The following is a 19011-nucleotide window of genomic DNA, read 5'->3' as shown; positions in this document are numbered from 1 at the left end:
TCAGCTTTCCTGCTCCTCTGATGCTGCCTGGCTTGCTGTGTTCCTCCAGCTCCACACTGTGTTATCTCTGACTCCAACATCGGCAGTTCTTACTATCTCTAATACTTTGGATTCCTTTTTTTCATATCTTGCTCCTTGTTCATTTTTCATGGTCTCTGGCACACACAATTTCCAGCAGGGATCAAAGTTTAAACGTTGGAGCTGGAGTAGGCCACTTAGTCTATTGAGCCTGCTCTGCCATTCTAGATCATGGCTGATCATCCAATCAAAACACATTTTCACATTATCCCAATATCTTTACATAGTAATGATGTCATTATTATCAATGAATGTATGGATATTGACACTGAACATACTCAATGACTGAGTTTCCACAGGCCTAAATGGTTTGCCCCTTATTCTGAGATTGTAGCCAGTGGAGAGTTTTACCCCTGTTCCCATTGACTGCAGTTTTGCTAGTGTACTTTGATGCCACACTTGGTCAAACGCAGCTTTGTTTTCAAGAGTGATCAGTCTCACCTTGCCTTTGGAATTCAGCTCTTTTTTCCATGTTGGAACTAAGGCTGTAATGAGGTCAGGAGCTGAGTGGCCCTGGTTGAACCCAAGTTGACAGACACTGAGCAGGTTATTACTCAGCACCATCTTAAAACGCATAAAGGTGGATAAATCCCCAGGACCTGATCAGGTATACTCTAGAACTCTGTGGGAACCGAAGAGATTGCTGGGCCCCTGGGTGAGATATTTGTATCATTGATAGCCACAGGTGAGGTACCAGGAGACTGGAGGTTGGCTAACATTGTGCCACTATTTAAGAAAGGTGGTAAGGAAAACCAGGGAACTTTTGGCCGGTGAGCTTGATATCGGTGGTGGGCAAGTTGTAAGAAGGAATCCTGAGGGACAGGATTTACAGGAATTGTCAACATGGCTTTGTTTGTGGGAAATTAGGTCTCACTAACCCTTTGAGTTTTTTGGAGAAGTAACGAAGAGGGCTGATGAGGGCAGAGCGGTACATGTGATCTATATGGACTTCAGTAAGACTTCCGACAAGATCCGTCATGGTAGACTTGTTAGCAAGATTAGATCACATGGAATACAGGGAAAACTAGCTATCTGGATGTACAGCTGGATCAAAGGTAGAAGATAGAGGGTGGTGGTGGAGGATTGCTTTTCAGACTGGAGGCCTGTGACCAGTGGTGTGCCACAAGGATTGGTGCTGGGTCCACTGCCTTTTGTCATTTAAAGAAATGATTTGGATGTAAACATAGGAGGCATGGTTAGTAAATTTGCAGATGATATCAAAATTGGTTATGTAATGGGCTACCTCCGAGTACAATGGGATCTTGATCAGATGGGCCAAGGAGTGGCAGATGGAGTTTAATTTAGATAAATGTGAGGTGCAGCAATTTGTTTGGAATGGCAAATCAAGGCAGGACTTATACCCTTAATGATAAGGTCCTGGGAAGTTGCTAAACAAAGAGACCTTGGAGTGCAGGTTCATGGTTCCTTGAAAGCGGAGTTGCAGGTAGACAGAATAGTGAAGAAGGCGTTTAATATGCTTGCCTTTACTGGTCAGTGCACTGAGTCACTGAGTTGGGAGGCCATGTTGCGGCTGTACAGGGCATTGGTTCGGCCACTTTTAGAGTATTGCTTACAATCCTGGTCTCCCTGCTGTAGGAAGGATGTTGTGAAACTAAAGGGTTCAGAAATGATTTACAGGGATGTTGCCAGGGTTAGAGTTTGAGCTATAGGGAGAGGCTGAATAAGCTGTGGCTGTTTTCCCTGGAGCATCAGAGGCTGAGGGGTGACCTTTTATAGAGCTTTATAAAATCATGAGGGGCACGGATAGAGTAGATAGCCAAGGTCTTTTCCCCAGGGTGGGGGAGTTCAAAACTAGAGGGAATAGGTTTAAGGTGAGAGAGGAAAGATTTCAAAGAGACCTAAGGAGCAACTTTTTCCCATAGAGGGTGGTGCATTTATGGAATGAACTGTCAGAAGAAGTGGCAGAGTGTGGTAAGGTTCCAACATTTAAAAGGCATCTGGATGGGCGTATGAATAGGAAGGTTTAGAGGGATATGGGCCAAATGCTGGCAAATGGGAGTAGATTTAAATAGGATATCTGGTTGGCATGGACGAGTTGGACCGAAGGATCTGTTTCTATGCTGTTAATGATCAAGGGAAGACTGAGGTGGTAATTGGCCAGGCTGCATTTGACGTCCTTTTTTTAAAATGTACAGGGCAAATCTGAGCGACCTTTCACCTTATCGGTTCATTGCCAGTGCTGGAAGTGCACTGGAACACCTTGGCTAGAAACATAGCAAGTTCTAGGGCCCTCAGTATTATTGATGGAATGTTGTCAGGGCCCATTGCCTTTGTAGTATCCAGTGCCCCCACTGATTTCTTGATATCACCTGAAGTGAATCAAAATGACTGAAGACTGTCATCTTTGATGCTGGGGATCTTTGGAGGAGGCAATGATGGATGGATCATCCACTTGGCAAGATTGTTGCAAAAACTTCAGCCTTATCTTTTGCCCTGATATGCTGGATTCTCCATTATTGAGGATGGAGATAATTGTGACATCTGTTCCTCCGGTGAGTCGTTTAGTTGTCCACCACCATACATGTGGAAGGTCAACAGAGCTTTGATCGATCCATTGTTTGTGGAACCACTTAGCTCTGTCACTTTCTGCTTACTCTACTTGTCATTCTTGTCCTGTTTTCTAACTTTTCCAGATTGACGCCTCATTTTTAGATATGTCTGGTTCTGCTCCTGATATGCCTATCTGCGCTGTTCATTAAACCAGATCTTATCCTTTGACTTACTTATAATGATAGAGTGAGTGAATATGTTGGGCCATTAAGTTTCAGTTTGTGGAGTACAATTCTGCTGCTGTTGATGACCGACAGAATGCCGTTCAAATGCCCATTTTCAAATTGCTAGATCTGTTTGACGTCTATCTCATTTAACATGGTAATGGTTGCATAATATGACGCAGCATGATGCATAAATGATGGAGGATATTCTCAATGTGAAGACTGACTCTGCTTTGACAAGGACTGTGCACAGTCACTTTTACTAGTATTGTCATGGACAGGTGCATCTGTGATAGGCAGATTGGTGAGCAGGAAGTCATAGTCATGCAGTCATGCAGCATAGAAACAGGAACTTGAGCCCACCATCCTGTGCTGACCAACAGGCACCAGACTACATTAATTCCACTTACTTGTACTTGGTCCATGGCCTTCAATGCCCTGGCATTTTTTAGTGCTTATCCTGATGCTGCTTAAATGTTGCAAGAGTACCTGTCTCCTCCACCCTCTCAGGCAACACATTCCATATTTTGGTCACCTGGGTGAAAACCTTTTTTGTCAGATCTCTTCTAAACCACTAACTGTTCATCTTAAACTTATGACCTCTGGTCATAGACATGTCTACCACAGAGAAAAGATTCTCACGATCTACTCTATCTGTGCCTCTCAATCAGAGCCCTCTCATCCTTCTCTGCTGTAAGAAAAACAAAGCCAGCCTATTGTTACGAAGCAGAGGTTGACCCCCCTCTAATAACTAAACCTGAAACACCCAAAGAAGCTCACCTCATAATCTGTTAAAGGAAGTGTGAAAAGTGGTATAACTTGCCTGTCACCACCACCACCACCCCCCTCCCCCAGTAGCAATTTAGTTATCCAACAGCGAACAAATTAATAGAACTACTATTAAACTGAACAATTCCTCCTTTACTAACAATTCCCATATAAAACAAAATTCTAATGGTATGCAGTTTCAATAAATATAAGTCCCACTTAAATAAACCAAAATAAGAAGAAAATAAATTAAAACTTGAATCTCTTGAAATTACAGCCAGATACGTTTTCGGAAATGCTCCATGCAGTCTCTGCTGATCCTCAGGAACGCCCCTCTTCGTCAAATTCTCATGTGAGGAATTTTAGCTAAGAGTACCACTGTATCTTTATTTAAATGATGGTTACCCTGAGAGCTTGGAGAATACTGAGAGCCAGTGATTTTCTCTTTAGAGCTGCTGATTTTTCATTTCTAACAGATGGCAGTTGTTCTCGCACCAATTTTCAAATGCCCTCTTTTATATCCTTGGTGACCTATTAAATTCTAACCAAAGGATTGGTCCTAGGTTGTCAAAACTATCAGATTTAAGTCTAATTAGTTTTTAGTTTCTAAGTGCATAGTTTAAATTAATTGTCTGATCTTCAAACTGGTTTCCTTAACAACGAAACAAACCACTGCCTGGTTTGTTAACCACATAGCCTTTGATACAATGTTTCAATTTCAGGAGCTCTCTGCACTTGTTCTTTTTAAATCTTCAAACCTAGAAAAAAATACCATCTTTTAAAGGGATCATGCACCCTTCTCCCCCCCCCACCCCAAATATTCTAACATCCTGCCTTCCAATCCTCAAATACTACCCAAATTCGCCACATTGTCCAATCTTTCCTCACAACTGAGCATTTCTATCCCACGCAGCATCTTGGTGAATCACCTCTGCACCGTGTCCAGTGCAGTCTCGTCCTTCTGATAAAAAAACAAAAGAACTGCGGATGCTGTAAATCAGGAACAAAAAACAAAGTTGCTGGAAAAGCTCAGCAGGTCTGGCAGCACCTGTGAAGGAGAAAACAGAGGTAACGTTTCGGATCCGGTGACCCTTCCTCAAAACTATCGTCCTTCTGATAGTTTGATGACCAGAACTGCAGATAGTATTCAATCCAATTGTTTATAAAGTTATAACTCGACTTCCTTGCTCCTAAATTCTACTTCCCAGCTAATGAAGGCAAGCATCTAATTTACCTCTGCTGACTCCTTCAAGGATGCATGTTCTTGTACACTAACATACAGGTAGGAAGGGAAAAGGGAGGTGTATACATGGTAATTAGAAGGAAATGTCCTTGTTCATGATTGACCCAGTGCCATGAAACTTCATAAGGTTCAGCATCAATGTTGAAGACTCCTCGGACAACTTCTTCCTGAATGTATGCCAGTCTGCTGCCACCTCTGTCGGGGGTGACCTGCCAATGGAATGCCTGTGACATTGTTTGCAAGTTATGATTCCTGTGTCTGTGATCATATCTGACAGTTGTTTGACTAGCCTGTAAGACAGCTTTCCCAGTTCTGGCACTAGCACCCACCCTGCAAAAAAAAAATGCATCCACAGATGTACACGTACCTTCTTTGAGACTTTATAGCAGTTATTATAACTGAATGGCTTGCTGGACCAGCAGTTTCTTCCCCGAAAAAAAACATTTGTGAAGCAGATGGGTTTTTATGACATATGACAATCTGGTTTTTAATTCCATATTTTTATTGAATTTAAATTTCACCATCTACCATGGTAAGATTCGAGTTTCAGTGTCCAGAATTTACTTAGATCTCTGGATTACTAGCCTAGCGATAATACCACAAGACCATTACCACCCCGTTCTTGGCAATGAATGTTGGTAATCTGTCAAACTGTTATCAGTATTATAGTTGAGCACAATCCTGTGCTATTTTCTTGCTTGTCCAGCACAGATTACTGGATAAAGATCAGCAACAAGACCCTTAATTATTCCCCCTACACTGGTTTTCCAGCTGAACTGATCAAATTCAATTGTGATAGCATGTCCTTTCGTAATATTTTTGTTAGAAAATTAATTTCTGCTGATTCAAAAGTTGAGATTATCTTAACATGCAGCAGAGAATGGTTTTTAGCTTTTGAAATTAATTTTTGACTCATTCCTTTATACTCTCTCAAACACAACATTTTGTGTCTGTGCTGAGATGTAATGTTTAATGTTTCACATGCCAAGAAAACATTTGGAGCTTGAAACAAAGCCATAATGTAGACCTTCCAATGCATTGGCGATCTCTGTTTTTTGTTGTGTTAGGTGGGTGTAGACATAACAGAGGATTCTTGGTTCTTCAGCTGTTCTGGTCAAGATCAACTACCTCTACAATGTGGCAAGAGGTTTACAAGGGCTCAGGAGGCAAAGAAAATTCAGTCAGCTTTCCTTCTAGAAAGCACTACCATGTGTACATTTGATGCACACAAACTTGGGCTTGGGCTTGGTTGTGATGTCACCTGTGTTCAAATAATAATTAATTGTCTGCAAAACGGCACTTTGACAAGTGCCAAAGCAGCCTATAGAACTATGCGAACTGTATATATCTGTACTATACATAGAACAGCATTTTGAGAGGAGAAAATAATTGTGAAGAAAAATTACATTGCTTGCAAATTTCTTGGTGTTTCTTTCACATAGTCACAATTCATCCATAGTAAACAGGCCATGTTATCAGTTTTGGGATTCTGTTTTTGTTTCGAAAGGATTCCAGTTTTTGGTAAAAAATTTTTATTATTTCAGGCATGTATGTATGACTGGAATAATTAGATTTCCTTTCTTTCTTTCCAGATGGGGATTTCAGGTAATACAAGCCTATTTGGACAAAGCTATGGCCAAGCTAGTGGGCAGCAATTAGGCACTGCAGGGGTTGGACCTCAATTACAAAACAAAACCAATCTTTCCAATAGCCTGCCTCCTTTTCCAACTGATTTAAAAGGCACTCAAGTTACAAATGTGCCAAACATGGTAAGTGAGCTGTATGTTCCAAATATGCTGGTTGAGGAAATTGAAATGTCTTTATGGAAAGAAAGGTCTTTAGAATTTAAGTAATGTTTTAACTAGTATATAAAACCTGATAACTCATTGCATGTTGAAAATGTTAGACTCTTTTAAGATTAGTAATTCACACGGTTGATGGAGAGAAAAGTTTTGGAACATCTTTCAGCTGTATAGTAACTTGTATGTCCTTCCAGCTTAGCTGCCAGCATTGGAAACAGTCGTAGGGATCAGAGTTAAAGTTGGTGTCGTATTTTTATCTGCACTTCATTTTCTTCCCCCTTTCTTGAAATAAACTTGCTTGGATGAAAATAACTTTACTTAGTTTTAATTGACAATTTTGACTTGTTTGGAAAAAAAAAAGCGTCATAATGATATACTTGCCTGAAAGAAAAATGTTCAATCCTTGAGAGAAATTTTATGATGGAATCATCTTGCCAATGCAGCAGTGTTGTCTGTTTTTGCTCTGTGTTCAATTTTGTTTAGAAGATCTTTTATTTTTGTTTCCTCCTCTTGTTTAGAAATTGTCTCTGGATATTAAGCCCTCTTTCATTTGTTTGTTTCTTTTCAAGTCACAGCAGCAGTCCCAGGTTCAACAGGTTGGGATGGTACAAGTACCATCCCAGGTACCGACGCAAGGAATGGGATCTGCACCGACTGCAGATCCTGAGAAGCGCAAACTGATTCAGCAGCAGCTGGTCCTACTGCTTCATGCCCACAAGTGTCAGCGACGAGAACAGGCAAACGGTGAGGTGCGACCTTGTGCGCTGCCCCACTGCCGAACCATGAAAAACGTCCTGAATCACATGACTCACTGTCAGGCAGGCAAGTCCTGCCAGGGTAAGTGTACTTGATTAGTTTGTGCACCACCTACATGCTTTTAACGAGCCAGGTGGCCAGGGGTTCAAATGCAGTCCTCTTGAAGTTAACCAAAATATCCTTTAACCAAAATCTGTTCTGACTGTGGTAATAGACATTTGGTTTTAAATGCTTTCTGAACATTTTTTTACACAGAAGTATGATGTTGATGATGCGACAAACCTATATCCTGAAGAGCACTTTTGCAAAAACCCAGTTTTTTGTCTCAGTGGATGTAATGGAGCGGATTAGTGTTTGTCTGAAAGATGTGTATAGTACTTTAAATTTTATTTGAACCCCTGCAGGTGGCTGTGAAGGACAATTCTCTCTTTCTGACTAACCATGCAGGTTGGTTTCCAATAGTGAACTTTCTTCCTACATTGCTAATTTGAGGTGACATATGCTGAACAGAAATTCATTTTAGTTACATATTTGTGAGCATGAAAATCAAGTTTTAGTATTTGATTACTTATTTGGTACCATTTCTGTTGCTATTCATACCCGATTGCTGTTGAAATTCCATGGTTTCTGAGAATAGTACCAAAGCAGGTCTCTTATCAGTGTTAGAAATGATATCCTGTGTAACACTGACCAAGGTAACTTGCCCTGTTCATTGTTCTTAATCGATCTGCACTCTTTTTCATATCACTGACCATACTGTCCTCTTCTGCTGCTTCTCGGGTTTTGTCCAGTTGGGTAGAATTGCCCTAACCTGCTTCTATTCTTTCAATAGTAGCCAGAAAACCACTTGCAATAGTTTCTATTCCTGCTCCCTGACCATTACTACTTGTGACTGCCCATCAAGGATCTATAATTGATTGCTTCCCATTTCTCATGTAACCCCTCAGCAACATTATCCAAAAAAAGGGTGTTAGTTCTCATACATATGTGGGCAAACATTCGCCTTTACCTCACCACCACTGTTACTGCATTATCAAACTGCTTATCTGACATCCTGATGCTGGATGAGCAAAAATTTCTTCTCATTGAATATTGAGAATGCCAAAGGTTGGAACCTGCTCCAGATGTCATTCTCCAATTGTAATCTCTACAATTCTCCCTAAAAGTAGTCTGAGAATAAGCCTGTCTGTTCAAAATCTAATCCTAAAACATTTTGTTCTCAAGTTTAACTTCTGACCTTATTTATGCCATCATTAAAACCACCTATTTCCACCTCTATAACATTGCCCAGCTTCACCTTTTTCACATACAGCCTGCTGGTAAAGTGCTGTTTTATTACTATAGACTATCTGTTGCAATGCTTACCTGGCTGTTTGAACTCTACTTTTTCGAACAAAACATTAATCAAGTTAAACCAGTGTGGGGGCACTGTAGCAAAAACAATTAGTCAACGGAAACTTACAGTACTGGAATGGAATCTTATGAAAATATCATTATCCAGGGTGATGATGTTGTACCCACCAATCTCTAAAGGCCTCTACTGTGGCAGTGGGCACTTCATGCTCCCTCTCAGTGGACATTGAGCACAGGCAAATCTATGAAAGAGGTACAGACAGGGTACCGTGACCCCCCCCTCACAGCCTGCTGCCTGGACCTGTTGATGACCAGGCCCAGGCTGGCCCACAAGAAGGCCCCTGTGTCCAACACCCGTCCACAAACAGCACCATTAGACTAGGACTGATGTGCAACCAGAAATTCCCTCATTCTACACTACATAAAGTTGAGGTAACCCAAAATTCTGCTGTCCACATCTCAGCTTCCAGCAAGTCCCATTCCCCTAACACTGTGTGCTCACTGATCTATGTTGGCTCAGAGCTAGAAAACCTTTTTAGCTCTAAATTTTGCATCCTTAATGTAAAAATTCCTGCATGAACTTGTGCTCCCTTTAGTAATCCCTTCCATCTCCACACCCCTCTGAATATCCCGGCTCCTCTGGTTCCGACCTCCTGTACATTCCTGCTTCTAATTGTGTCAGCTTTGGAGTTGTGGGCTCCAAATACGAAAATACCTTCCCTTTATCTCTCCACCTCAAATTCCTCCTTTAAGACATTCCTTAAAACTTAAATTTTGATCAAGCTATTGGTCATCTGACCTAATATTTCCTCACGTGTTTACGTATTCTATTTTGCTTTAAATGTTCTTCTAAAGTGCCTTGGGCATTTTATTAAGTTAAAGATGCAATGTAAATAGAAGCTATGTTTTTCCTGAATGGGTGTTCAAGTGATTTATTCAGAATATTTCAATTTGACAACCATAGTAAGATTGAGTGTTAATAGTCCAAAAACCTAAAGCAATTTTTCTACACCGTGAGTACCTGTACTAAAGAACTGAAGGAAAGTAAGCCAGTTGTAAAGGTGAACACTTCACAATCAGTTCTTTGCCTTAATTAATATATTTGTGCATGAATTATAATTTGATCCTACTATCTGAATGACTTCAACAAAATTAAATATGTTTGTACTGGGTCAGTTCTGAAATAGCCCATCATGTAGTAACAGATTCCTTGTAAAAAAAAAAAATCCATAAATATGATTTGAATTGTGCTTAAACAGCCAGGAGGGAAGAAAATATTACATTCATGAACTTCTTCGTATATATGTATACAAGAAGTTTGAGTAATGTGATGATGACTTACAAATTGTCTTTTGCTCATACAACAGTGGATTAGGGCTCTGTATACCTAAGACTGAGAAGCTTTGGTGGAGACCCAACTTTCTCTGTAATCTTGAAGAGTGATACCATCTCTGATGGTATCAAATTCCTTTGAGAGATCTAAGAAAGTAAAATAAAGAAATGTATTCTGTTCTTGTTGGCATATAGAGAAGCTCATTTCCACAGTAGATCTGCCAGCCGAGAAACCGCACAGATTGCAAGTAGATGGAGCTTTTAAGTATGACTTTAGCAAAGGCTTTCCCAGTGCGTTAAGGAGTGGTTGTTTGAGTCTCCTCTGTTGCCTTTGTTTTCTGTATTGTGCAATGATCTTTGAATCAAGCATCGCCTATGCAAGAGAGCTTACTTTCAGCAAAGGAGGAGATGGCCATAAACAAGTGACAATAAATGGGACTTCAGTGCTTGAAGAATTCAATTCCAATTCTATCCCAGCCAGGTGCCTTTCCATTATTAGTCTGCTGCCTTCTTGAATTCAAGGGATGAGAATTCTTCATCCACCTCACCCATGGCAGGAAACTGCAAGAGAGCATCAAGCACAGACTGTAAGGTGTCCATCTCACAGTTGTGTTCAGCTGTTGGATGGTTTAGGAAACAGCTAATCAAGATATTTAAAATAATTGATACTTGATTTTGCAGGTATAGTGTGGTTTTATTCTTTTTAGGAGAATGCTGAATAAGAGCGGAGAGACTTAAAATGAGCACTGGATTATGCAAGAGCGAAATTGGGGTGGATTCATTATCTTACACTGTGGTGAGCGCAGCAATGTGGTTGACTTGTTAAGTGTCCTCTGAAATGGCCTCGCAAGCCAGTCAGTTGGAGTAGTCACTACAAAGTCTCAGCAAAGAGTTGAGACCATCTGGACAGACCACCTGGCATTAACCTAAGCACTAGAAAAGACGACGGCACAAACAGCCCTGTCGACCCTGCAAAGTCCTTACTAACTTCTGAGGGCTAGTGCCAAAGTTGGGAGAGCTGTTTCACAGACTCTTCAAACAACACTCTGACATAGTCACACTCATGGAATCAGGCTGTACAGATAATATCCCAGACGATACGATCACCATCCTTGGATATGTATGTCACACTGACAGGACAGACCCAGCAGAGATGGCAGCACAAGTCTAGGCCCGAAACGTCAGCCTTCCTGCTCCTCTGATGCTGCTTGGCCTGCTGTGTTCATCCAGCTCTACACCTTGTTATCTCAGATTCTCCAGCATCTGCAGTTCCTACTATCTTGGAAACAAGTTATATACAGTCGGGTGTTGCCCTGAGAGTCTTCAACATTGACTCCGGACCCCATGAACTGTCATGGCTTCAGGTTAAACATGAACAAGGGAACCTCCTGCTGATTACCATATACCGTCCTCTCTTGGCAGATGAATCCATACCACCACCACCTCCACCCCCACCATGTTGAGCAACACTTGGAGCAAGCACTGAGGGTGGCAAGAGCACACAATGTACTCTGGGTGGGGGATTTCAATGTCAACCACCAAGAATGGCTTGCCAGCAGCACTACTGATCGAGCTGGTTGGATTTTAAAGGACATAGCTGCTAGACTGGGTCTGCGGCAGATGGCAGAGGATCCAACCAGGGAAAAAAACATATTTCACCTTATTCTTACCACTCTGCTGGCTGCAGACGGGTCTGTCCGTGACAACATTGGTAAGAGTGATCACTGCATAGTCCTTGTGGAGACAAAGTCCCACCTTCACATACTGTCACTGTGCTAAATGGAACAGATTTTAAGCAGCAATTCAAGACTGGACATCCATGAAGATTTGTACTCCAGTACAATCTGCAACCTTATGGCCTGGCATCTCCTCCATTCAACCATTTTCAATATGCCAGGGGATCAACTCTGGTTCAGTGGAGACTGCAGGAGAGCATGCCAGAAGCAGCACCAGGCATACCTGAAAATGAGTTGTCAACCTGATGAAGCTAGAAAAACAGGACTTGTGTGCCAAACAGCATAAGCAAGTGATAGACCGCTAAGCGATCCCACAACCAACAGATCACATCTAAACTGTAGTCCTACTGCATCCAGTCATGAATGATGGTGGACAATTAAACAACTCACTGGAGGAGGAGATTCCATAAATATCCCCATCCTCAAAGATGGAAGCGCCCAGCACAAAAGTGCAGAGATAAGGCTGAAGCATTCACAGCAATCTTCAGCCAGAATTGCCAAGTGGATGATCCATCATGGCCTCCTCCAGTGGTCCCCAGCATTACAGATGCCGGTCTTCAGCCAATTTGATTCACTCCACGTAATATCAAGAAATGGTTGGAAGTGCTGGATGCACAAAGGCTATGGGCCCTGACAACATTCCGTTGATAGTACCGAAGACTTGTGCTCCAGAACTTGTTGCTCTCCCAGCCAAGCTCTTCCACTACAGTTACAACACTGGCATTTGCCAGGTATGTGTTGTACACAAGAAGCAGGGCAAATCCAACCTGGCCAATTACTACTGCCCCATCAGTCTCCTCCTGATCATCAGTAAAGTGATGCAAGGTGTCATCAATAGTGCTATCAAGCAGCACCTACTCAGTGATGCCCTGTTTGAGCTCTGCCAGGGCCACTCAGCTCCTGACTTCATTACAGCCTTGCTTCAAACATGGACAAAAGAGCTTAATTCCAGAGGTGAGGTGAAAATGATAGCCTTTGATATCAAGGCTGCATTTAATTGAGTGTGACTTCAAGGAGTCTTGTTAAAACTGGCATCAATGGGTATTTGGGGGCAAAGTCTCTGCTGGATGGAGTCATACAGAGGAAGGTGGTTGTGGTAGGAGGTCAGCCATCTCAGCTCCAGAGCATCTCTGCAAAAGTTCCTCAGGGTATGGTCCGAGGCCCAGCTATCTTCGGCTGCTTCATCAGTGACCTTCCCTGTCATGGGAATGTTCATTGATGACTGCATAATGGTCACCACCATTCATGACTCCTGAGATACTGAAGCAGTACATGTTCAAATGCAACAAGATCTGTATAATATCCAGGCTTGGACTGACAAGTGACAAGTAACATTCATGCCACACAATTGCCAAGAAATGCTTATCTCCAACAAGAGACAGTCTAATGACCACCCTTGACATTCAATAGTGTGACCATCACTGAATTGGCACTAGCAACATCTTGAGAGTTACCATTGACCAGAAACTCAACTGGACTTGCACATAAACAAGACCAGGTAAGAGGCAAGGAATACTGCAACAATAAGTCACCTCCTGACTCCCGAAAGCCTGTCCACCATCCACGAGGCGCAAGTCAGGATTGTGATGGAGTACTCCCCACTTGCCTGGTTGGGTGTAGCTCCAACAGCACTCGAGAAGCTTGACACCATGGAGGCCAAAGCAACCTGCTTGATTGGCACCACATCTTTGAGCACCCATTCCCTCCATCACGGACAATCATTAGCAGCAGCATATACTTTCTACAAGATGCACTGCGGAAATTCACCATAAATCCTTAGACAGTACTTTCCAAACTCATGGGCACCAGATACAAGGGAACATCACCTGCAGGCCCTCCTCCAAGCAACTCATCATCCTGACTTAGAAATACATCGCTGTTCCTTCACTGTTGCTGTGTCCGAATCATGGAATTCAACTAAGGTGGCAGCTCACTAGCACCGATTCAAGGGCAACTAGGGGCGGGCAATAAATGTTGGCCAGTCAGTAATGACCCCGTCCCACAAGTAAAAGAAAAACAAACCTGAGATGATATTCTCAACAGACTGTAGATGTTGGATCATTGAAATTTAAAACTGAGATTTATCGATATTTATTATCTAAGGGCATCAGGGATTTGAAATTGATGTGCAGATCAGCCATTGCATAGCTTGAATAATGAGATAGGTTTGATAGTTTAAATGACATGCTTCTGAGCCTATGGTTACAATGCATTAAGTGGTTTTATTTCATTGTAAATATGTGAAAATGTGAATGTTTCATTTACTGAGAGTATATGCGCACACTGCCTTTGGTTTAATTGTAACAACACAAACAAGCACAAGACTCTGCTGGTAGTAGTGAAAAAAAGATGATCACATGCTGTTAACACAGGCAATGATTAGATAATTATGCCTGTAAAATCTGTCCTATTTCATAAAAGTTTCCTCAGTATGCTTAAACCTGATGATGAAAACACTTCAGTGATTCCAGGCAACAAATGTTAAAATTCAAGTTAGTGATTTTGCTTTTTATATTACTTAAAGCTGTATTACAAAGATAACATTAAAAATACTAAAACTAATAGGAGGGGAACCACTCAACAATATTTAAATCTAGTTTTAAACTCAATATTTATTCTAAAATAAGATCTGATATATGTTTGCAATCAATACAGGATTGGTGAATTCACAGATATCCCTTCACGGTTTGTGTTCTAATCTAGCTCTCATGTTTGACAACTGCAGAAATGGTTCAAATGGCAAATCTTTTCTGCTATCATGTTCTGTATAATTCCAAATGGATTCATGCAACAAATGTAATTGTAACTGTGTCCATTGCAGCTGATTCCAAATTTACACACGTGTGTGAACACCACCAAAAAAATCTTGGCCAACAGGAAGAAGCAAAGATTGGTTTTAACATTTCTTTTAAGATATGTGTTTGTGTATTGTCTGAAAAATATTTTTTTTTTCCTCTTTTTACCCCTTCTCCTCCACGCTCCTTGGTGCAAGTAACCTCCAAGTGGTGAGGAGGGCTTGAGTAACTTTCTGGCTGTATGTTTGTATTGCTGAGTAACTCTCCCCTCTACGCTATGCATGCTCTAACGAAGAGCATCTTGCATACCTGCCAGCTTCTCTGAGCAATTGCTGAGCAGAGTGAAAAAATTAAGTTTTCTGCAAGGTGGTCCTATAGCCCATCACTTCATTTTTAAAAGCAAAATGCTTTGCCTCCCTGTACCAAATACTTTTCCTCAGTTGGAAAAGTTAGGCCTGCATGACATTGTCTGCTGATATTATTTACTATGGCTTTGTGTTGTCTTGTGCTGACCCACTCGGCCACAGTAACCTTTTAACATTGTTTCATAAAATGAGAACATTTTAAAAGCAGTTTGGTTCTCGCTATTCAATTTCATCTGACCCTGATTCCACAGGTTTAATATTAGAAATCTGTCTTTTTTAAAACAGTTGCTCACTGTGCATCATCAAGGCAGATCATCTCTCACTGGAAAAACTGCACTCGACATGACTGTCCTGTATGTCTACCCCTGAAAAATGCCAGTGACAAGAGAAATCAACAGAGTAAGTGCCATTGATTCAGTTTCATATTTATGTAATAAATTATTAGAAAAAAGTATGTGCTTTACAAATTCTTCTTGTATATAATTTTAAAAATAACTCAACAGCAATTACAAAATTAAGATATGGGCAGAGTAATGTGTGCGCCTGTCTAAGGTGTAGTTATTATCTTGGAATGTTATTTCTATGATGTTAAATGTGGTGACAGTGTTGGCTCAATTTGCATACAGTTTATTTTGTTTATTCAGTCATTTTACTTAAATGCATTTCTTTCGTAATTTAATGTCATTTCTGCTTGTTCAATCTCCCCAGTAAACAGCAATAAAAAAAAGATTTAATAAATCTGCCATCTCTCTGATATTATCCTCTCCATCTTTCACTGATCCTCTCCTATCACAGCCTTCCTTTATTTTGCACGCATATCACTAAGAAAACTCTTTTGTTTCATATTCCTTGATAATTTGATTGTACTTGCTCCTTTGCCTTCTTATTTTTTGGCTTTATACATTTTGTCTTTATTCATCTGCAGAGTCTGTCTAATTTTTACTTTGATTCCTTTTATCTTTCCTGTATTCTATGGAACACCATTTCAAATATTACCCATAATCTATTCTGTATCATTGTTTGCCAGTTTGTTCTTCAAATCTGATTTTCAGCTCCTCAAGTTAACTTTCCTTTGATCCATTATTTGTGGTCACTGCCCTCCCTCCTACCATCTTAAAGCATGTTTAATTCTGATCGCTATTGCCTATATGTTCCCTACTTTTATTTTTCTTTGCTACTCTGCTTCCTTCTGCAATGTAGCAAAACAAGGAGAGACACAAAAACATAAGAAATATGAGCAGAAGTGGGAGGCCATTCTACCCAATTGGATCATGCCTTATCTTCTACTTCACCATTTTCTTTTGCTATTCCTGTGTCCCTGTTGTTTTTAATATGCAGACATCTGTCAATCTCTGTCATGTACATACTCAACGACAGTCTTCACAGCCCTCTGCGAAGGGTCAAGAGACAAATCCAAAGACTCATCACCCTCATCTCAGTCCTGAATGGTCCATTGTATATTGAGACTGTGTTCCTTGAATCTAGGACTCCCTACCCACCAAAGTCAGGGGTAACTTCATTCCTTGATCTACTGAGACAGAGGGGTGTCCAGACTCTGCCCTATAGACAGAAAGGAAGCCTTGGCAGTTTAGTGCAGGCAATTTTGATATTTATACACTTCTGTTGCTTACTTGTTGGTTTAACTTATTTAAATTTATTAAGCCTTGACATTTGGACTTGCCACAGTTACCTCGTCAGTAAGTAAATCCTAAATCAGAGCACCAAGATCTTGTGATCTGTACAACTAACAAGAACGTGCATTTGCAATTCATGTGCATAGAACGTAGAACATTACAGCGCAGTACAGGCCCTTCGGCCCTCGATGTTGCACCGACCTGTGAAACCAATCTGAAGCCCATCTAACCTAAACTATTCCATTATCATCCATATGTTTATCCAATGACCATTTAAATGCCCTTAAAGTGGGCGAGTCTACTATTTTTGCAGGAAGGGCATTCCACCCCCTTACTACTCTCTGAGTAAAGAACCTACCTCTGACATCTGTCCTATATCTATCACCCCTCAATTTAAAGCTATGTCCCCTCATGCTAGCCATCACCATCCGAGGAAAAAGGCTCCCACTGTCCACCCTATCTAATCCTCTGATCATCTTGTATGTCTCTATCAAGTCACCTCTTAACCTTCTTCTCTCTAACGAAAACAGCCTCAAGACCCTCAGCCTTTCCTCATTAGACCTTCCTTCCATACCAGGCAACATCCTGGTAAATCTCCTCTGCACCCTTTCCAATGCTTCCACATCCTTCCTATAATGCGGTGACCAGAACTGTACGCAATACTCCAAGTGCGGCCGCACCAGAGTTTTGTACAGCTGCAACATGACCTCATGGCTCCGAAACTGAATCCCTCTACCAATAAAACCTAACATACTGTACGCCTTCTTAACAACGCTATCAACCTGGGTGGCAACTTTCAGTGATCTATGCACATGGACACCGAGATCTTTCTGCTCATCCACACTACCAAGAATCTTACCATTAGCCCAGTACTCTGTATTCCTGTTACTCCTTCCAAAGTGAATCACCTCACACTTTTCCGCATTAAACTCCATTTGCCACCTCTCAGCCCAGCTCTGCAGCTTATCTATGTCCCTCTGTAACCTGTGACATCCTTCCGCACTATCCACAACTCCACCAACTTTGGTGTCATCCGCAAATTTACTAACCCATCCTTCTACGCCCTCATCCAGGTCATTTATAAAAATGACAAACAGCAGTGGCCCCAAAACAGATCCTTGAGGTACACCACTAGTAACTGAACTCCAGGATGAACATTTCCCATCAACCACCACCCTCTGTCTTCTTACAGCTAGCCAATTTCTGATCCAAACCGCTAAATCACCCTCAATCCCATGCCTCCGTATTTTCTGCAATAGCCTACCATGGGGAACCTTATCAAACGCTTTACTGAAATCCAAATACACCACATCAACCGCTTTACCCTCATCCACCTGTTTGGTCACCTTCTCGAAGAACTCAATAAGGTTTGTGAGGCACGACCTACCCTTCACAAAACCGTGTTGACTATCCCTAATCAAATTATTCCTTTCTAGATGATTATAAATCCTATCTCTTATAATCCTTTCCAACACTTTACCCACAACCGAAGTAAGGCTCACTGGTCTATAATTACCAGGGTTGTCTCTACTCCCCTTCTTGAACAAGGGGACAACATTTGCTAGTCTCCAGTCTTCTGGCACTATTCCTGAAGACAATGACGACATAAAGATCAAAGCCAAAGGCTCTGCAATCTCCTCTCTAGCTTCCCAGAGAATCCTAGGATAAATCCCATCCGGCCCAGGGGAATTATCTATTTTCACACCTTCCAGAATTGATCCTCCTTATGAACCTCAATCCCGTCTAGTCTAATAGACTGTATCTCAGTATTCTCCTCGACTACATTGTCTTTTTCCTGTGTGAATACTGACGAAAAATATTCATTTAGCACCTCTCCTATCTCTTCGGACTCCACGCACAACTTCCCACTACTGTCCTTGACCGGCCCCAATCTTACTCTAGTCATTCTTTTATTCCTGACATACCTATAGAAAGCTTTAGGGTTTTCCTTGATCCTACCTGCTAAAGACTTCTCATGTCCCCTCCTGGCTCTTCTTAGCTCTCTCTTTAGGTCCTTCCTGGCTAACTTGTAACTCTCAAGCGCCCTAACTGAGCCTTCACGCCTAATCTCTACATAAGCCTCCTTCTTCCTCTTGACAAGAGATTCAACTTCTTTAGTAAACCACGGTTCCCTCGCTCGACCACTTCCTCCCTGCCTGACAGGTACAGACTTCTCAAGGACACGCAGTAGCTGTTCCTTGAACAAGCTCCACATTTCAATTATGCCCAGCCCCTGCAGTTTCCTTCTCCATCCTATGCATCCTAAATCTTGCCTCATCGCCTCATAATTGCCTTTCTCCCAGCTATAACTCTTGCCCTGCGTTATATACCGATCCCTTTCCATCGCTAAAGTAAACGTAACCGAATTGTGGTCACTATCACCAAAGTGCTCACCTACCTCCAAATCTAACACC

At 41.5% G+C, this 19011-nt stretch overlaps 2 protein-coding genes across 2 annotated transcripts in view; both read left to right on the top strand.

The window, feature by feature from the left end:
• trap1 (TNF receptor-associated protein 1) overlaps window positions 1–19011 on the top strand; it is a 187805-nt gene that overhangs the window by 74988 nt on the left and 93806 nt on the right. The gene's annotated exons all lie outside the window — the stretch shown is intronic.
• Window positions 1–19011, top strand: part of crebbpa (CREB binding protein a) — a 125520-nt gene that overhangs the window by 41284 nt on the left and 65225 nt on the right. The window contains exons 3-6 of the mRNA XM_048609655.1: window positions 6417–6593; window positions 7196–7463; window positions 15249–15366; window positions 16302–16473. Coding sequence (XP_048465612.1) covers window positions 6417–6593; window positions 7196–7463; window positions 15249–15366; window positions 16302–16473 — 735 coding nt within the window. The remainder of the gene's footprint in view (window positions 1–6416; window positions 6594–7195; window positions 7464–15248; window positions 15367–16301; window positions 16474–19011) is intronic.

Source organism: Rhincodon typus, chromosome 21 (genome assembly GCF_021869965.1).
Source record: "Rhincodon typus isolate 14 chromosome 21, sRhiTyp1.1, whole genome shotgun sequence".
Taxonomy (NCBI): domain Eukaryota; kingdom Metazoa; phylum Chordata; class Chondrichthyes; order Orectolobiformes; family Rhincodontidae; genus Rhincodon; species Rhincodon typus.
Note: the sequence above shows the minus strand (reverse complement) of the source record. Positions and strands in the feature narration are given on the sequence as shown.